At 48.4% G+C, this 19,766-nt stretch overlaps 1 protein-coding gene across 2 annotated transcripts in view; it reads left to right on the forward strand.

Moving 5' to 3' along the window:
* The window catches only part of LOC149457102 (solute carrier family 26 member 6-like), a 72,676-nt gene extending 52,910 nt beyond the window's left edge, over positions 1 to 19,766 (forward strand). For both annotated transcript variants that reach the window (XM_089684073.1, XM_089684074.1), the window contains exons 15-20: positions 47 to 139; positions 1,124 to 1,258; positions 3,211 to 3,402; positions 12,085 to 12,139; positions 14,319 to 14,455; positions 17,725 to 19,766. In XM_089684073.1, the coding sequence (XP_089540199.1) occupies positions 47 to 139; positions 1,124 to 1,258; positions 3,211 to 3,402; positions 12,085 to 12,139; positions 14,319 to 14,455; positions 17,725 to 17,745 (633 nt within the window). In that variant the 3' untranslated portion in view covers positions 17,746 to 19,766. The remainder of the gene's footprint in view (positions 1 to 46; positions 140 to 1,123; positions 1,259 to 3,210; positions 3,403 to 12,084; positions 12,140 to 14,318; positions 14,456 to 17,724) is intronic.

The following is a 19,766-nucleotide window of genomic DNA, read 5'->3' on the forward strand; positions in this document are numbered from 1 at the left end:
TATATATATATATATAATATGTTACATTCTTATTAATATTTTCCAGATCCAGGAAGTCCAGGGCATTAAGATCTTCAGGTCTTCATCCACGGTTTATTTTGCAAATGCGGAAATCTATGCAAATACTGTCAAAAAGATGGTATGTTTAAAGCTGAGATTTTATCTGCCTATATTTTGCCTTCCTGGTTCCTCTCTCTCCATCAACATATTTTATTTTAATTAAAACCCTTTCCATTTTCATTATATACCTTTTTAAAGGGTTAGTTCACCTTTACTTAAAAACTGCCTATGCAGGTAAGTGGCACCTGTAGATATAAACAAACTGTGCAGCTTTGACTTAAGTTGACTAACATCCTTGCTGTAGTTGTAGGCCATTTACAGTACATACCTCTAAAGCTGGAAAAAACTCCCAGAGATGGCATCATTCCATCCTGCCTTGTTGCTAGCAGGTTGCTAAGACACTCCCAGTTGTTACTGCTCACCCCCATCATCGCTGGAGCGAGCTCTTAAACCCCCAGCTCATGTGTGGTTCTTTATCTCCTCCATCGCAGAATTACACGGCCAAGAGCTACTGTGACAGAGGCAAGAGAATGCATGTGAGGGGGCTTGAATAGGCTAGGAGTGTCTTAGCAACGTCCTAGCAACAAGGCAGGGTGGGATGATGTCATCTCTGGGAGTTTCTCAGCAAGGGTTCGGGAGGTGTGTAAATGGCCTACACCTATAGAAAGGACATTAACTAACCTTCGTCAAAGCTGCACAGCTTGTTTTTATCTACAGATGCCCCTTACCTACACTGGAATGCTTTTGGTAAAGGTGAGCTTACCCTTTAATTTAGACCAAGTGATGTCATCACTGGGTCTCTGTGCTTCTCTTTTTCTCCATTTTTATGGTGCACTGATCTCATTGCACACACCTTTGCAATCAGTCTAAAACAATGGGATTATTTTTTATCATGCCAAAAGTTCAAACTCCAGTAGGGTACCTTCAGCCTTGCCATAGATGGCCAGCTTTCCAGCCCTATCCAGAATACACATTTTGAAAGAATTGATCTGACTTCCTCTGAATATGTAAGTTTTGAAATGAAGTATTTCTGTATGCTTCCTTTAAATCTATATATTTGTAGAGTGGCATTGATGTGGATAAACTGATTGAGATGAAGAAAAAAGCCAATAAAAAGGAAGCTCAGCTGAAGAAAAAGGCAGAAAAACAGGCTAAGAAGGAACTGAAACGAAGGAAGGGAGAGACAGCACTGGACAAAGTAAGCCGGTGATTGAGATCCTAAAGTGTTACTAAACCCCAGACCCTGCATCCACTACATGTGGTCTCCCTGGACCCTGCATCCACTATATGTGGTCTCCCTGGACCCTGCATCCACTATATGTGGTCTCCCTGGACCCTGCATCCACTATATGTGGTCTCCCCGGACCCTGCATCCACTATATGTGGTCTCCCCGGACCCTGCATCCACTATATGTGGTCTCCCTGGACCCTGCATCCACTATATGTGGTCTCCCCGGACCCTGCATTCACTATATCCGCTCTCCCCGGACCCCGCATTCACTATATCCGCTCTCCCCGGACCCTGCATTCACTATATCCGCTCTCCCCGGACCCTGCATTCACTATATCCGCTCTCCCCGGACCCTGCATTCACTATATCCGCTCTCCCCGGACCCTGCATTCACTATATCCGCTCTCCCCGGACCCTGCATTCACTATATCCGCTCTCCCCGGACCCTGCATTCACTATATCCGCTCTCCCCGGACCCTGCATTCACTATATCCGCTCTCCCCGGACCCTGCATTCACTATATCCGCTCTCCCCGGACCCTGCATTCACTATATCCGCTCTCCCCGGACCCTGCATTCACTATATCCGCTCTCCCCGGACCCTGCATTCACTATATCCGCTCTCCCCGGACCCTGCATTCACTATATCCGCTCTCCCCGGACCCTGCATTCACTATATCCGCTCTCCCCGGACCCTGCATTCACTATATCTGGTCTCCCCGGACCCTGCATTCACTATATCTGGTCTCCCCGGACCCCGCATTCACTATATCCGGTCTCCCCGGACCCCGCATTCACTATATCCGGTCTCCCCGGACCCCGCATTCACTATATCCGGTCTCCCCGGACCCCGCATTCACTATATCCGGTCTCCCCGGACCCCGCATTCACTATATCCGGTCTCCCCGGACCCCGCATTCACTATATCCGGTCTCCCCGGACCCCGCATTCACTATATCCGGTCTCCCCGGACCCCGCATTCACTATATCCGGTCTCCCCGGACCCCGCATTCACTATATCCGGTCTCCCCGGACCCCGCATTCACTATATCCGGTCTCCCCGGACCCCGCATTCACTATATCCGGTCTCCCCGGACCCCGCATTCACTATATCCGGTCTCCCCGGACCCCGCATTCACTATATCCGGTCTCCCCGGACCCCGCATTCACTATATCCGGTCTCCCCGGACCCCGCATTCACTATATCCGGTCTCCCCGGACCCCGCATTCACTATATCCGGTCTCCCCGGACCCCGCATTCACTATATCCGGTCTCCCCGGACCCCGCATTCACTATATCCGGTCTCCCCGGACCCCGCATTCACTATATCCGGTCTCCCCGGACCCCGCATTCACTATATCCGGTCTCCCCGGACCCCGCATTCACTATATCCGGTCTCCCCGGACCCCGCATTCACTATATCCGGTCTCCCCGGACCCCGCATTCACTATATCCGGTCTCCCCGGACCCCGCATTCACTATATCCGGTCTCCCCGGACCCCGCATTCACTATATCCGGTCTCCCCGGACCCCGCATTCACTATATCCGGTCTCCCCGAACCCCGCATTCATTATATCCGGTCTCCCCGGACCCTGCATTCACTATATCCGGTCTCCCCGGACCCCGCATTCATTATATCTGGTCTCCCCGGACCCTGCATTCATTATATCCGCTTTCCCCGGACCCTGCATTCACTATATCCGCTCTCCCCGGACCCTGCATTCACTATATCTGGACTCTGTGGAGTCATTTGAAATAGAGAGCAAACAGACTAATAACTCAATGCTTTCAAGAGATAACTATATACCAAATAAAAAAAAAATCTAAATTTCACAACATAATGTGATAAAATAACGAATGAATGTAAGATAGCTCATGCAGTTTAGTGAACTGACCGTGTAGCTTTCATATCTCCTAGGTGAATGAACTTGATTCGATTGCCGTTCACAGTGTGCGCATCGCAGATGCAGAGTTCCAGAAAGACTATGGAAATGAAGAAGACACCGCCGAAAACTGCTTGAAACACAGTAAATCTCCCGTCCACTCCCTCATCCTGGATCTGAGCACCGTTAGTTTTGTAGACACTGTCAGTATTAAGATGCTAAAAAACGTAAGTGGGGAAACGTGTCGTAATTGTGCTCTAGTATGCTGCAGATCCAATTTTGGTGCATGATTTTATCAACAATGTTTCATGTTGTACCCCACATGGAAGAAAAATATATTTGAAATATATTTTAAAAATATTCTTCCCAAATATATTGACATATATTTTAAATACTACAATTTTGGCCATATTCAATATATATACTGCACGTTGAAATGCATTTTTTATATATTCCAAAATATATGAAAAATATTTTTAAAAACATTTTTTTTTAAATACATTCTTCTTCAGATTTTTTTTAACTCCGCTCCTCACAAGACCTCCTTCTCTCTAGTTCCCTGGTCTCCTCCTCCTGTAAGGGACCGCCCGGCGGTACTACTAGCACTCCACTGAATAGGCGTCCCCAGCGCACGGAGTCTAAGTCCCAGGGTGCTTGTTCACCAGGGCCCCTGATGGTGGGGATGGACTTGGAGCTCCCTGAGACCAGGTCGTGACTACCGGGTGCGTCCGTCAGTGGCAGTAGTATGCGCAAGGGGCTCCCACGGGGAAGAGTCTGATGTGAGGAGGTCAGAAGACCCCACTGCACGGGATGGATGGATGGATGAGCAGGGTCAGACGGGCCGGGTTGGTAACAGAGAGGGCGGCAAGGTACAAGGCAGCGGGCATAGAATGGTCGGGTCACACGCCAGGTCAGCAACAGCAGGTCAAATCCAATAGGGGGCATTCAGGAGAGAGGTCAGGCAAAGCAAGGGTCAGAACAGGAGAAAACAGCAAGGTCAGGTACAATCCGGGTCAATAACTTACAGGGTACAGGTTCACAGGATTCAGAATGCAGGAAAGACCAGAAGGCACTGAATGACAGCTCAGGGTCGTTTAAATATCCCGCCCTGCGCTGCCATTGGTGCCCAGCGGGCGGCCGCGGCTTCTACTGCGCATGCGCGAACTCGAACGCCGCGGCCGGCCCGGAATCAGTGCTCGAGTCCCTGCGCCGGGCGGCATACTGCGCCTGCGCCGGGACCAACGCGGCGGGGATCGAGGGGATCCCTGACATTGCCCCCCCCCTACGGGCAACCTCCGGATGCCCACCCGATCTCTCCACCACGGGTGATCGCGAAAGAACCTCCGGACAAGTCTGGGTGCATGGACATTATGGGCTGGTTCCCAAGAATTGTCCTCAGGACCATAGCCCTTCCATTTGATAAGGAATTGGGTCTGGCCTCCCCTCCTTCGACACTTCAGGATAGTTTCAACCTCAAATTCTTCCTCTCCTTCGACCGTTACCGCTTCCGGGGGTCTAGATTCCCGGTCAGGGAAGGCGTCTGGGACCACAGGCTTCAGAAGGGATACATGAAAGACCGGGTGGATCTTGAGCGTGTCAGGGAGGGCGAGTTCATAGGCTACTTCGTTAACCATCCGTTTAATGCAGAAGGGGCCTATGAATTTGGGTCCCAACTTCTTTGACGGGCAAAGCATCTTTAGATTGGACGTCGCCAGCCAAACCTTCTCCCCAGGCCGCAATACCAGATCTCCTCTCCGTTTCCTGTTGAATGCTTTCCTGTAGTTTTCCTGGGCCCGACTGATGGCCACTTGAAGCTTCTTATTGTTCGCAGCGAAGAACGTTACCACATCTTGTGTTGCTGGTACTGGGCATTCCGACACCAAATCCGGGAGGAAGACTGGGTGAAAGCCATAGTTGGCGAAGAACGGGGACTGCCCTGTGGCTGAGTGGCGGGCGTTGTTATACGCAAATTCTGCTAAAGGAAGGAGTGGCAGCCAGTCATCTTGAGTAAACGAGGTATAGCATCTTAAATATTGCTCTAAGGTCTGATTGGTCCTTTCGGTTTGACCGTTAGTTTGAGGGTGGAACGCAGAAGAGAGAGATAATTTGATGTCCAGGGCTTTGCACAGTGCTCTCCAGAATCTGGACGTGAACTGGACCCCTCGGTCCGAGACAATGTCTTCGGGGACCCCATGCAACCTGACTACCTCACGAATGAAGACTCGCGCGGTCTCGGCCGCCGAGGGGGTCTTCTTCAACGGGATGAAGTGGGACATCTTGGACAAGCGGTCCACGACTACCAGGATTGCCGTGTGGTCTCGGGATGGCGGAAGCTCGACTATAAAGTCCAGTGAGATCTTTTGCCAAGGCCGTTCAGGAATAGGTAAGGGTCGCAGCAGACCCCAAACCTTGTTTCTTGAGGGCTTGTTCTTCTGGCAGGTGACACAGGACCTGACATAGCCCTTACAATCTTTAGCCATGTCTGGCCACCAGAATGAGCGTCGGAGAAGTTCCAGGGTCTTTTCTGGGCCAAAGTGCCCCGCCATTGGGTGGTCGTGGCAATGCCCCAAGACCAGGGTTCGAGCTTCTTCCGGCACCACAATTCGATCTTCCCTCCATAGGAGTCCCCCCTTGTTCTGGAGCGGCCCTCCGCCTGGGGTAGAGAATTTTGTGGATGCCTCCATTAGCCTGGAACGAAGGTCCGACTGAAGGACCAAGAAGTTACCCGAGGACAGGATGGTGTCAGGTACTGGGGTCTCCTTGGCGTCTTCGTACATCCGTGATAACGCATCCGGCTTAGTGTTCTTTGATCCCGGCCGGTACGTAATATGGAAGTTGAATCTTGAAAAGAATAGTGCCCATCTCGCCTGTCGCGGGCGTAGACGCTTGGCAGTTCTCAGATACTCTAAGTTCTTATGGTCAGTAAATATTAAGATAGGGTGCACCGCACCTTCCAGCAGGTACCTCCATTCCTCTAACGCCGTTTTGATCGCTAGTAGCTCACGGTCACCGATATCATAGTTCCTCTCCGCTGGGGTCAGCTTCCGTGAGAAGAACGCTACCGGGTGGAGCAGTTCCTTGGTGCCTTTTCGTTGGGAAAGGATGGAGCCTACCGCATTCTCCGATGCATCTACCTCCAAGATGTAGGGCAGAGCGGCGTCTGGGTGACCCAAAATGGGTGCCGAAGTGAACAGTTTCTTTAAGGCTTCGAAAGCTCCCTGCGCTTCTGGTGTCCATCTGAATCGGGTTCCCAGCTTGGTTAGCTGAGTAATGGGGGAGACCAGACCCGAGAAGTTCTTGATGAACTTCCGGTAAAAATTTGCAAAGCCGATGAATCGCTGGACGCCTTTCCTGTCTGTGGGTTCAGGCCAATCCAGTATTGCAGCGACCTTCTGGGGATCCATCGCGACCCCCGCGGTGGAGATAATCAGGCCCAAGAAGGCAATGCTGGATTGTTCAAAACAACATTTTTCTGCCTTGGCGTACAACCCATGCTGCCGCAACCGCCCCAATACTTTTGCTACATGTATTCTGTGTTCCCCCAGAGACGGGGAAAAAATCAGAATGTCGTCTAAATAAACGATCACAAAGACATCCAGAAAGTCCCTAAAAATATCATTTACAAAATGTTGAAACGTGGCCGGAGCATTACACAACCCGAACGGCATGACCAGATATTCAAAATGACCGAAGCGGGTACGGAAGGCCGTCTTCCACTCGTCCCCCTCCCTTATGCGAATCAAGTTGTACGCCCCCCTCAGATCCAGCTTGGTAAAAACTACTGCTGACTTTAAACTTTGGAACAGCTCAGGTACTAACGGCAGTGGGTAACGGTTTTTTATCGTGACCCTGTTCAATTCCCTGTAATCGATACATGGCCTTAAGGTTTTGTCCTTCTTTTCAACAAAGAAGATTCCCGCCCCCGCCGGTGAAGTGGAGTGGCGGATGAACCCCTTCTGGAGGCTGTCCTCGATATATTCCTTTAGGGCCCCCAATTCGGGCTCTGAAAGGGGGAAGATTCGCCCAAAAGGAATTTCTGAGCCGGGTAACAGGTCAATGGGGCAGTCATAAGGGCGGTGGGGGGGTAGAGTATCAGCTCCCCGTTTGCTGAACACATCTAGAAACCCATGGTAGGCCGCAGGGATTACTTGTTTTAATTCAGCTTCCCCCTCAGAGCACAGGAGGATTTGGGGGGTCCCCGGGCCCGAAGTGCGGCAGTATATTCGACAGTATGGGGAAGGGAACGTGATTACTCCGGTCTCCCAGTCAATCTGGGGGTTATGGGCCCGTAACCATGGGAGCCCCAGAATGACTGGGAAGAGGGGTGAAGCTATAGCATCCAGGCGGAGGAGTTCCTGGTGCTGGCCGGCAATGACAGTGGTGATGGAGGGGGTTTCCTGGTTCACTACCCCCGATTTTATTCGGGAACCGTCGGCCAAATAAATATTGAACCCCTTCTGTTTCAATTGAAGGGGAATACCCTGCTGGTGAGCAAAATTAATATCCACGAAGCAGCTGCATGCCCCAGAGTCAATTATGGCCGATACTTCCACGGTCCTTTCTGGAAGCTGAAAGGAAAGGGGCACCACTAAGTATTGGGATGGACCAACATTGCCAAGGGATAAGGAAGAAGAGGTGCACTTACTCAGTTTCTGCGGGCAGGAACGCGCCATATGACCAGCTTCTCCGCAATAGAGGCACAGGTTCTGGGATCGTCTGCGCAGATGTTCCTCTGGGGATAGTTTAGGCCGTGCCAGGCCGAGCTGCATGGGTTCGGGGTTGTCTCCAGGTGGCCGGTTTTGGATGACTGGCCTAGGTGTTTGACTGGGACCCTGAAATGATCCCCAGGGATTTCCGTGACCCTGGCCGGACCTCTCAAACCTGCGTTCCCGCAGTCTACGGTCAATTTTAATGGTCAGTGCTATTAGGTCCTCTAAAGTCTCAGGTACCTCCACCCGGGCGAGCTCGTCTTTCAGGCCGTCTGATAGGCCAACACGGAACTGATGCAGGAGTGCGAACTCGTTCCAGCGAGTATCCCCCATCCACCGCCTAAATTCAGATGCGTACTCCTCCGCCGCTCGGCGGCCTTGCCGGAGTGTGTACAGAGTAGCTTCAGCAGAAGCTGCCCGCTGCGGGTCATCATAAAGGATGGCCATAGCATCAAAAAAACTGTCAACCGAACCAAGGTGAGGGTCATTTTTTCCCCGTAATCGATGGGCCCAGTCTTGGGGTTCACCCTGCAGGAGGGATATGACGAACCCCACCTTCACGGATTCAGTCACGAAGGTTCGGGGTTGTAGCTCAAAATAGAGGAGGCAGGACTCGCGGAATGATCTGAACCGAGTGCGGTCCCCGTGGAAACGTTCTGGTAAGGGTACTCGGGGGTCGGCCGCCGGGAGTGGTGCGGATGCCCCAGACACCAGCACAGGGACTGCTACAGCTGGAGGTGTGGGGACCGCGGCTTGTGGGGCAGGAACGGATATAGTGCAGGCCTGGAATTGAGTTTCAATCTGCTGACATCTATCCTGCAGGGCCGATACGGCCTGTGTCAAATTGGATAGGTGCCTGCAGATCTCCTCCAGCGGCGAGGGACCTCCTCTAGACTCAGTCATGCCTTCTGGTACTGTAAGGGACCGCCCGGCGGTACTACTAGCACTCCACTGAATAGGCGTCCCCAGCGCACGGAGTCTAAGTCCCAGGGTGCTTGTTCACCAGGGCCCCTGATGGTGGGGATGGACTTGGAGCTCCCTGAGACCAGGTCGTGACTACCGGGTGCGTCCGTCAGTGGCAGTAGTATGCGCAAGGGGCTCCCACGGGGAAGAGTCTGATGTGAGGAGGTCAGAAGACCCCACTGCACGGGATGGATGGATGGATGAGCAGGGTCAGACGGGCCGGGTTGGTAACAGAGAGGGCGGCAAGGTACAAGGCAGCGGGCATAGAATGGTCGGGTCACACGCCAGGTCAGCAACAGCAGGTCAAATCCAATAGGGGGCATTCAGGAGAGAGGTCAGGCAAAGCAAGGGTCAGAACAGGAGAAAACAGCAAGGTCAGGTACAATCCGGGTCAATAACTTACAGGGTACAGGTTCACAGGATTCAGAATGCAGGAAAGACCAGAAGGCACTGAATGACAGCTCAGGGTCGTTTAAATATCCCGCCCTGCGCTGCCATTGGTGCCCAGCGGGCGGCCGCGGCTTCTACTGCGCATGCGCGAACTCGAACGCCGCGGCCGGCCCGGAATCAGTGCTCGAGTCCCTGCGCCGGGCGGCATACTGCGCCTGCGCCGGGACCAACGCGGCGGGGATCGAGGGGATCCCTGACACCTCCCATGCCCGCCTCCAGGACTTCTCCAGGGTGTCACCCATCCTCTGGAACTCCCTACCCCAACCCATCAGATTATCACCTACTCTCCTCTCCTTTAGGCACACCCTGAAAACCCACCTCTTCAGGGAAGCCTACCCCACCCCCTGCTAAGTTGCCGACCTCCTCCACTCTTCCTACCACCCCATCCCCCACAGCTATCTCCTCCTGTACTACTATACCCTCCCTCCTAGATTGTAAGCTCCAAAGAGCAGGGCCCTCGATCCCCTCATGTTTTGCATTGTATTGGTATTGTTCTGTCACATGTTCTGCCCCCTCTGTAATGTACAGCGCTGAGCGAACTATTGGTGCTTTATAAATACTGTATAATAATAATATATTTTGTAATAACACATTACAACACACAGTGTGTGTGTATATGTGTGTGTGTGTGTATGTGTATATATACAGTGGGGCAAAAAAGTATTTAGTCAGCCACCAGTTCTGCAAGTTCTCCCACTTAAAAAGATGAGAGAGGCCTGTAATTGGCATCATAGGTAGACCTCAACTATGAGAGACATAATGAGAAAATAAATCCAGACAATCACATTGGCTGATTTGGAAAGAATTTATTTACAAATTATGGTGGAAAAGAAGTATTTGGTCACCTACAAACAAGCAAGATTTCTGGCTCTCACAGACCTGTACCTTCTTCTTTAAGAGGCTCCTCTGTCCTGCACTCATTACCTGTATCAATGACACCTGTTTGAGGTTGTGGACAGGTGTCTTTTATACTGATAACAAGTTCAAACAGTCACACTCCAAGCTCCACCATGGTGAAGACCAAAGAGCTGTCGAAGGACACCAGAAACAAAATTGTAGACCTGCACCAGGCTGGGAAGACTGAATCTGCAATAGGCAAGCAGCTTGGTGTGAACAAATCAACTGTGGGAGAAATAATTAGAAAATGGAAGACATACAAGACCACTGATAATCTCCCTCGATCTGGGGCTCCACGCAAGATCTCACCCCGTGGGGTCAAAATGATCACAAGAAGATCAAAATCCCAGGACCACACGTGGGGACCTAGTGAATGACCTGCAGAGAGCTGGGACCAACGTAACAAAGGCTACCATCAGTAACACACTACGCCGCCAGGGACTCAGATCCTGCAGTGCCAGACGTGTCCCCCTGCTTAAGCCAGTACATGTCCGGGCCCGTCTGAAGTTTGCTAGAGAGCATTTGGATGATCCAGAAGAGGATTGGGAGAATGTCATATGGTCAGATGAAACCAAAATAGAACTGTTTGGTAGAAACACAACTCGTCGTGTTTGGAGGAGAGAGAATGCTGAGTTGCATCCAAAGAACACCATACCTACTGTGAAGCATGGGGGTGGCAACATCATGCTTTGGGGCTGTTTCTCCACAAAGGGACCAGGATGACTGATCCATGATCCATGTACAGGACAGAATGAATGGGGCCATGTATCGTGAGATTTTGAGTGCAAACCTCCTTCCATCAGCAAGGGCATTGAAGATGAAACGTGGCTGGGTCTTCCAACATGACAATGATCCCAAACATACCAACCTGGCAACAAAGGAGTGGCTTCGTAAGAAGCATTTCAAGGTCCTGGAGTGGCCTAGCCAGTCTCCAGATCTCAACCCCATAGAAAACCTTTGGAGGGAGTTGAAAGTCCGTGTTGCCCAGCGACAGCCCCAAAACATCACTGCTCTAGAGGAGATCTGCATGGAGGATGGGCCAACATACCAGCAACAGTGTGTGCCAACCTTGTGAAGACTTACAGGAAACGTTTGATATATAACAAAGTATTGAGGTGAACTTTTGATATTGACCAAATACTTATTTTCCACCATAATTTGCAAATGAATTCTTTCCAAATCAGCCAATGTGATTGTCTGGATTTTTTTTCTCATTTTGTCTCTCATAGTTGAGGTCTACCTATGATGCCAATTACAGGCCTCGCTCATCTTTTTAAGTGGAAGAACTTGTACAATTGGTGGCTGACTAAATACTTTTTTCCCCCACTATATATATATATATATATATATATATATATATATATATATATATATATATATATATATATATTATTGAATATGGCCAAAATTGTAGTATTTCATATATATACTGTATATGGCAATGTATTTGGGAAGAGTATTTTCAAAATATATTTTTCTTCCATGTGGGATTTTAGATTAATATCAGATTTAGGATTGGTATTGCGATTTTTTTGACAATTAAAAACTGAGGATGCACTTTGGAGCAATGCATCCTCAGAATTCACAGCATGACTTAGACCGGTTCAGAGCTTCTGTTGTGAACATTTGAGGATGCGTTGGTCCCTAGGGGAGTGTTTAAGGGTTGTGGTATAGTGGAAGATTAGAGCTGTGGGCTATTTGGAAGTTTTTTGGTAAGATTTGCTTTGCTAAGGTGCAACAATACACTGTGGGCCGAAATAAACTTTAAATGACATCTTGCGTGTATTTCACATAATATTTATGAAGAACACAATACTCACAAGCCAAGAAAACCTAACGAGCTTGGAACATGGGTCTAATGGCACTGTCCTTCTATTTTGTTGGTTTTAGCTATTTCGTGATTTCCATGAAATCGATGTGAATGTTTATCTCGTGGGATGTCAGGGTAAGTGAATGTTTATCTCGTGGGATGTCAGGGTAAGAAAAAGCAGGTCAAAAATAAAAGAAATGCTACATATTAAAATGTGTTACTGTATGATATAAATGCTTTTTATTTCAGTTTTATTTTAGGGTCTTCATGGTAGATGGTGCTTAAGGAACCCAGGGGAGTTGCTTGGGAAATTGTCTCCCTCATTAATTTCGTAAACCACAGAAGTGTTGAAAGGACTGCCAAACCACAAGATAAAAGATATAAAGATTCTTTAATTGCTCATAATTTGATTCTTTTGAAAATGCCAACACGTTTCGGGGGCCGAACATTCCTGCTTCATCAGGGCTACAAAATGAATATAAAACATACTGACAAAGGCTTGTATCCACAAATATATAGGTATAAAAATAAATACCATTAAAAATATATAATTTGGTGAAACTAGTAGCCCTGATGAAGGGGGAGTGTGGGTCCCTGAAAAGCATTGGATGTTTTAAATGATCGAATTATGAACAATCCCTTGGACTTTATCTTGTGATTTGGTGCTCCTTGCTATACTCCGGGTACTTGTTGCGAGAAGCCACTTGACCACATCCTATCTATCTATCTATCTAGTCGTATCCAACCCTTGGCGATTGCATGGACCGTCACTCGTAAGTGACATTTTCCATGAATTCTCTTAGCAATTATTTTTACAGGGTAGGTTGCCAGGTCTTTCCCCAACCCCCACCATGCAGGAGATCCCGCATGGCCAGGGATGAAACTAGAACAATTTAGACAGGAGCCAATTAACCTACCAGAAAGTCTTTGGAGTGTGGGAGGAAACCGGAGTACCCGGAGGAAACCCACGCAGGCACAGGGAGAACATGCAAACATCATGCAGGAGGCACCATGGTTGGGAATTGAACCCATGACCCAATTACTGCAAGGCAGAAGTGCTAACCACTAAGCCACTGTGCCTTCCCGACCACAGCCTATAGACTTGTTTAAAAGTTTCCTTCAGCTTCATTATATGCTTCGATATGTTTGAAGAGTCGGTGCCTCTATATTATGTTTTTCTAGACTTCTCACATATGTCAGAGGTACTTAAATGGTTGTAACCCCTTACATATACCCAGTGAGGTGACTGGCCTACACAGTGATGAAAACATAAGTTGTACATGTTTATCTGCAGTCTTCTCTTCTATGCATCTGTTCAAAGTGCAGAATTTATACAACTTCTCTGAGCTTTCAGAAAACAGGGGGTGAGGAGCTGGGGGTTACAGTCTGCAGAGCCCCGAGAGAACAGGTTGGAGGGAAGGGTCCCCCCCCCCCTCTCTTTCTTTCTCTCTCTCTCTCTCTCTCTCTCCTCTTTTTATTTATTTGTGCCAGGAAAACTTGGCAGACATGATTCATGCAGATAACAGAGGAACGAGCTAGCAGCAGACAGAAATGACACTGGAAATGCTCTGGATTGAGAAGTACACACAGGGCTATTCACAACAGTCTTGTACCATGTGACAAGCTGTGACCAATCACAGCTCACACGGTATTTCTCAATGGCTGCAAGAATGCAGCCAGAGAGAAGGAGAAATTATTGCTTTTACAGCCTTTATGGGTGTAAAAGCAATTGGTGTAAAAAAAAAAAAAAAATCTTCACCACCCCCCACAAGTGTGTCACCGTGGTACAGTGTTGCATGACTGTGGAATTGTCATTCAAAGTGTGGTAGCGCTGAAGGCTGGAAATTGACCTGGACTGGAAGGGGGGGAAAGCGCCCGGACTGGAAGGGGGGGAAAGCGCCCGGACTGGAAGGGGGGGAAAGCGCCCGGACTGGAAGGGGGGGAAAGCGCCCGGACTGGAAGGGGGGGAAAGCGCCCGGACTGGAAGGGGGGGAAAGCGCCCGGACTGGAAGGGGGGGAAAGCGCCCGGACTGGAAGGGGGGGAAAGCGCCCGGACTGGAAGGGGGGGAAAGCGTTCGGGCCGGAAGGGGGGGAAAGCGTCTGGACTGGAAGGGGGTAAAGGGTGCCTTGACTGAAAAAAAAGTTCAGAAACACTGCTGTAGACCTCAATGGGCGCTCATGGAAACGCATGCACACGATGTGACCGTAGAATAAATCCACGCAGTTCCTTTTCTTTGGGATGACAATTTGCGGATTATTTTTGGCTCCTTTAGACAACAAACATGTAACGTGACATTATTTGTGATTGTGACAGAGAACGTTCTGGATCAGCTAGAGGTGGGGAGATTTTTCAGCAAGTCGATCACCAAGCGTCAGTTATTCCCCTCTGTCCATGATGCCGTCACTTACATCACACAGACATCAGAACAGGAAGAAGCAAAGGACAAGCATGTGAGTAGAAACATACCTGTCATTGAAATGAGCCTTCTTTATCCAATGTATTTCATGTGGGTACACCAAACCTCATACTTTTTAAAGCATAAAAATATCCATGTAAATCTATTCCTCTAGAGCCACAAAGGATATAAATCCACTGTGTGTGCGCCAAATGCCTTTACAACGCCAGATATTACCTTGTAAAGTAGCAGTGACATCATCATTGTGCTGTACATAGCCCTGCAGAAAGCAGAGCTATGGGAGGGTCCCAGCAGGCTCCACCCACTACAGGCTGCCTGAAGAAAACTACAGGAGGGGGCGGAGACAAGACCAGTCACCCTGCACAATGGGAAAGGACAGCAGTGAGCAGTCTTTATTACAGGAAGCCAAAGTCTCACGCTGGATTCCTGCACAGATCTGGAAGAAATACACAAAGCACACCAAGATTCAAGGAAGAACAGACATCATGAATGTATTTAGACAATGTTTACTAATCCCTTAGCTTTAAAGTAACAGTTTGCTTAGGTCGGCCATACATGGGTCGAAAATCGACCAATTTTTCATCCAAAAATCGGACCTAAGAATAATCGGCCGATTTTCGCTCTGTTAGTGGGTCAATGGCACCGGACGATTTTCATGGTTTCTCCCCTTTTCGGTGATCGGGCATGTTGGAAAATTCGTGAAAAAGGACCGATTTATGACTCAATGATGGTCAAATCACACGATCGTTTTTCCGAAAAGAATATGCGCATGAGCCGCGACCGGGAAGACGTTTTGCATGTTATATGGGGTGAACTGTATGACTTGGTCGGCTGATTTTCAAAATCAATGATGGCGCCATCGGATTACCGAGCGAACGACGTTTCCAATTTTCGGATGAAAAATCGTTCAGAATTCGAACCATGTATGGCCTGCATTATTCAGTACCAGCCAGATTCATTGTTTCAGTTGCATAGCTGATCATTGGAATCCAGATGGTTGCATAAAGCTAGATAATGCTTTGAGACGACTTGGAGGGAATGCATCAATGAGTTGCAGAGTAATTCGTTTTCGTGAACTTGTTGTTGGTCCCATCATAAAGGGTCACCCAACATCGATATTTTAGTGCTAGGTTGGACATACCCTGAGTTAGCCTTTGGCTTCTCCTATGTTTGAAGTACTTCATTAGTGAGATCTCCATAATTGACGGCTCCGGTTTGTCCACCGTGGAGGTTTGGGGGTCTCCATCCACCTTTGTTCCAGCTACTCCAGACCCAGGAACACACAGAGAACACCCCAGCAGCTGTAATGACCTGGGAAATCGATACGGAGATGGTGGGAGTCCTTCATAATGGCCACAGCAGGTGTACAGACTCGGGAACTCAGCACAGAGATAGTGGGAACCCCTCATAATGGGTACAGCAGGTGTACAGACTAGGGAACTCAATTCAGGAATGGTGGAAACCCCTCATAATGAACACAGCAGGTGTACAGACTCGGGAACTCAGCACAGAGATAGTGGGAACCCATTATAATGGGCACAGCGGGTGTGTAGACCTGGGAACTCAATGCAGGAATGGTAGAAACCCCTAATAATGAACACAGCAGGTGTACAGACCTGGGAACTCGGCAAAGGGATGGTGGGAACCCATTATAATGAGCACAGAAGATGTACAGACCTGGGAACTCAATGCAGGAATAGTGGAAACCCCTCATAATGAACACAGCGGGTGTACAGACTCGGGAACTCAGCACAGAGATAGTGGGAACCCCTCATAATGGGCATATCAGATGTACAGATCTGGGAACGCAGCAAAGAGATGGTGGGAACCCCTCATAATGGGCATATCAGATGTACAGACCTGGGAACTCGGCAAAGAGATGGTGGGAACCCCTCATAATGGGCATATCAGATGTACAGACCTGGGAACTCAGCAAAGAGATGGTGGGAACCCCTCATAATGGGCATATCAGATGTACAGACCTGGGAACGCAGCAAAGAGATGGTGGGAACCTCTCATAATGGGCACATCAGATGTACAGATCTAGGAACTCGGCATAGGGATGGTGGGAACCCCTCATAATGAGCACAGCAGATGTACAGACCTGGGAACGCAGCAAAGAGATGGTGGGAACCCCTCATAATGGGCATAGCAGGTGTACAGACCTGGGAACTCAGCAAAAAGATGGTGGGAACCCCTCATAATGGGCATAGCAGGTGTACAGACCCGGGAACTTCGCAAAGAGATGGTGGGAACGCCTCTTAATGGGCACATCCAATGTACAGATCTAGGAACTCAGCATAGGGATGGTGGAAACCCCTCATAATGAGCACAGCAGATGTACAGACCTGGGAACTTATCAAAGAGATGGTGGGAACCCCTCATTATGGGCACAGCAGATGTGCAGACCCATAAAATCAATGCAGGGATGTTGGGATCTGCTCATATTAGGCACAGTGGGTGTAGTGACCTGGGAAATTGATAGGGAGATGGTGGGAGTCCTTCATAATGGGCACAGCAGGTGTGCAGACCTGAGAACTCAATGCAGGAATGGTGAAAACCCCTCATAATGAACACAGCAGATGTCCAGTTCTAGGAACTCATCAAAGAGATGGTGGGAACCTCTCATAATGGGCACAGCAGATGTACCGTCCTAGGAACTCAGTAAATAAATGGTGGGAACCCCTCATAATGGGCACAGCAGATGTACAGACCTAGGAACTCTGCAAAGAGATGGTGGGAACCCCTCATAATGGGCACAGCAGATGTGCAGACCCATGAAATCAATGCAGGGATGTTGGGATCCACTCATATTCGGCACAACGGGTGTAGTGACCTGGGAAATCAACATGGAGATGGTGGGAGTCCTTTATAATGGGCACAGCACATGTGCAGACCTGGGAACTAAAAGCAGGGATGATGGGAACCCCTCATACTGGGCCTAATGGATATGCAGAACGGGGAAGTCCACTCTGGGATAGTGGGAAACCCTCATAATGCACACAGCGGGTATCCAGAAGCAGCAGCTCGGTGCAGAGGTCTCATCAATAGATCTCTAGAAATAGAATAAATCGTCGGGTGGTTCAGCTAAACACCGAAATGTCCGTTTTAGACGGATGTAACCATTTTAATAAGATTAAAATAAATAATAATAGAAAATATAAAGTCCGATAATATAAAACACATATTTGTAGTATCTGGTGAGATTTCAGAAAATCAGGATGCTTCCTGTGGCTTTCAAACATTTAATACCAATAATTCTGTTAAAACCGCCAATGCTAACAGTTTTTCTCTTTCCTGCAGATCTTTTCCACAAGGATATGAAGGGAAGAGAGCTCCATAGTAGAAGGGCAGCAGTAGAGAAGTCTAGAAGGATGACCCATTGAACCATCATAAATCCTATACTGGGCTCTGTGGATGTTTGGAGCTACCCTGAGGACATTGTGTTGTTTCTACTGCCACCTTCTGGAGGATTTTGGTTCTTTACCAAACTTATTCTTTATATTGCTGCAAAACAAAACTCCGGAGCCTGAATACGATTTTGGAGGAAGAACTTTGACCCTTTCAGGGCAGTCGTTTTTTCATGCCTCCAAGATTTAGAATTTGTGTTCCTTTGAATGGCTGGATTGTCTGATTGTGTTGTAACTAAGCAGGTTGTTCAGAATGATGTGATGAGGTTGGAGAGGAAGATTGCACACAGTTTGTGAGGGCTTTAGATCAGATAGAACCAGGGGCGGACTGACAAGTCATGGGGCCCCCGGGGAATAAGGGATCATGGGGCCCCTGTTTCCTCACTCACACTCAAACCACACCCCAAAAAGCCTATGAAAGGTACTAGGGGTATCTCATGGGGCCCCCTACTGACCCTGGGCCCTCGGCAATGCCCGAGTGCCCGAATGGTCAGTCCACCCCTGGATGGAACTAAACTGTATCTGAGCACCACAAACTAAAGCCATTTAATTCATTTTAATATAAAAAGCAACCCCCCCCCCCCATTCAGCCATGTATCAATGTTATATTGAGATATTAAAAAACACCCTCTTGGATTTATAGCTGTGGCCATCTTGGGTAAGGGCAGATGATTCATGTAGTGCTTACTCCTTGGAATCCATCTGCTCTTAGCTCAGGCATGAAGGCTGGAAGGTATGCTTAGTTGAGAAAGCCCCTCCTCCCCATGAAAGTTAAAAAAAATATCCATGAAGACTTCATTTTGGCCCAGAAACCAGAAAAGCAACTAGAGAAATTTAAAAAAAAAAAAACATTTAAAGCAAGTAAAAATAATAAGCCTATCTATTTACCAATAATAGCAGCAAAACAAATACTGTAGTTAAAGTGTTCCTAAACCCACAACAGTACAATCAGTCTGTAGATGCAGTAAAGCATGCTTGTTGTACTCACTGTGGAACCCAAGGGGTTAATCCTCTGCATTGTGTAAAAAGGCTGTTTGATCCTGTCTTCTCTGATCCTCCCCTTCTTCCACAGTACCCAATTTATCTGCTGATAGAACAGAGCCTTGGGGGCAAGCTGCACATGCTCAGTTTGGTGTGCATTGCTATATAGTGGTGTGTTTTTTTTCTTGGGAGAGTGCATGTGCTCAGCACAGGGCCAATCAGCACTGTCCAGAGGGTCAAAGGTTATTCAGCCTTAGGACAGCCAGAGGAGAATGAAAATTCCTCCTACAAGCTTTAACCAGTGCTCTGCTGGACACTGATAGAAGTCACAAGACTGTTATATAACACTGTTTGCTGGTTATGTCCAGGGGTGGACTGACAACTCATGGGGCCCCCAGGCAATAGGGGATCATGGGGCACCTGTGTCCTTGCCCAAACTCAAAAAAGCCTATGAAAAAGGTACCAGGGGCATCTCATGGAGCCCCCTACTGACCCCGGCCCTCAGGCACTGCCGAGTTTCCAAATGGTCAGTCCGCCCATGTTTATGTCATTGCCCACCATTTTTATGTGAATTAACAAAAATGATACTTTTATTATATTTAGTTGTGCATTAATATGGTGCCTTTTAAAGTCCCATACATATTGAGGGTTTTTTTTTTTCCTCTTTTAGGTGAGAAAGGAAGAAACCCCACCCTGCAACAAACAATAATGCAATAAAAAAACAAAACAATTGGGATAGAGGAAGGGGACGGGTGCCAGGTACACCCACATTGTGTTTCGGGGTGATAGTCCACTTTAAGTCCTTGCATCTTCAGGCATGATTATACATTCCCATTTAAGCACAACCATTTGTTGTTTCACTCCATTTCAGGCTTGACAAAGGGGGAAAAATAGAGTTGGGGAACAATTGTCTGTATTGTCATTGATAACAATAAAAAATAAAAATAGACCCAA

Source organism: Staurois parvus, unplaced genomic scaffold (assembly GCF_062004578.1).
Source record: "Staurois parvus isolate SC_StPar_1 unplaced genomic scaffold, SC_StPar_1.0 ptg000335l, whole genome shotgun sequence".
Taxonomy (NCBI): domain Eukaryota; kingdom Metazoa; phylum Chordata; class Amphibia; order Anura; family Ranidae; genus Staurois; species Staurois parvus.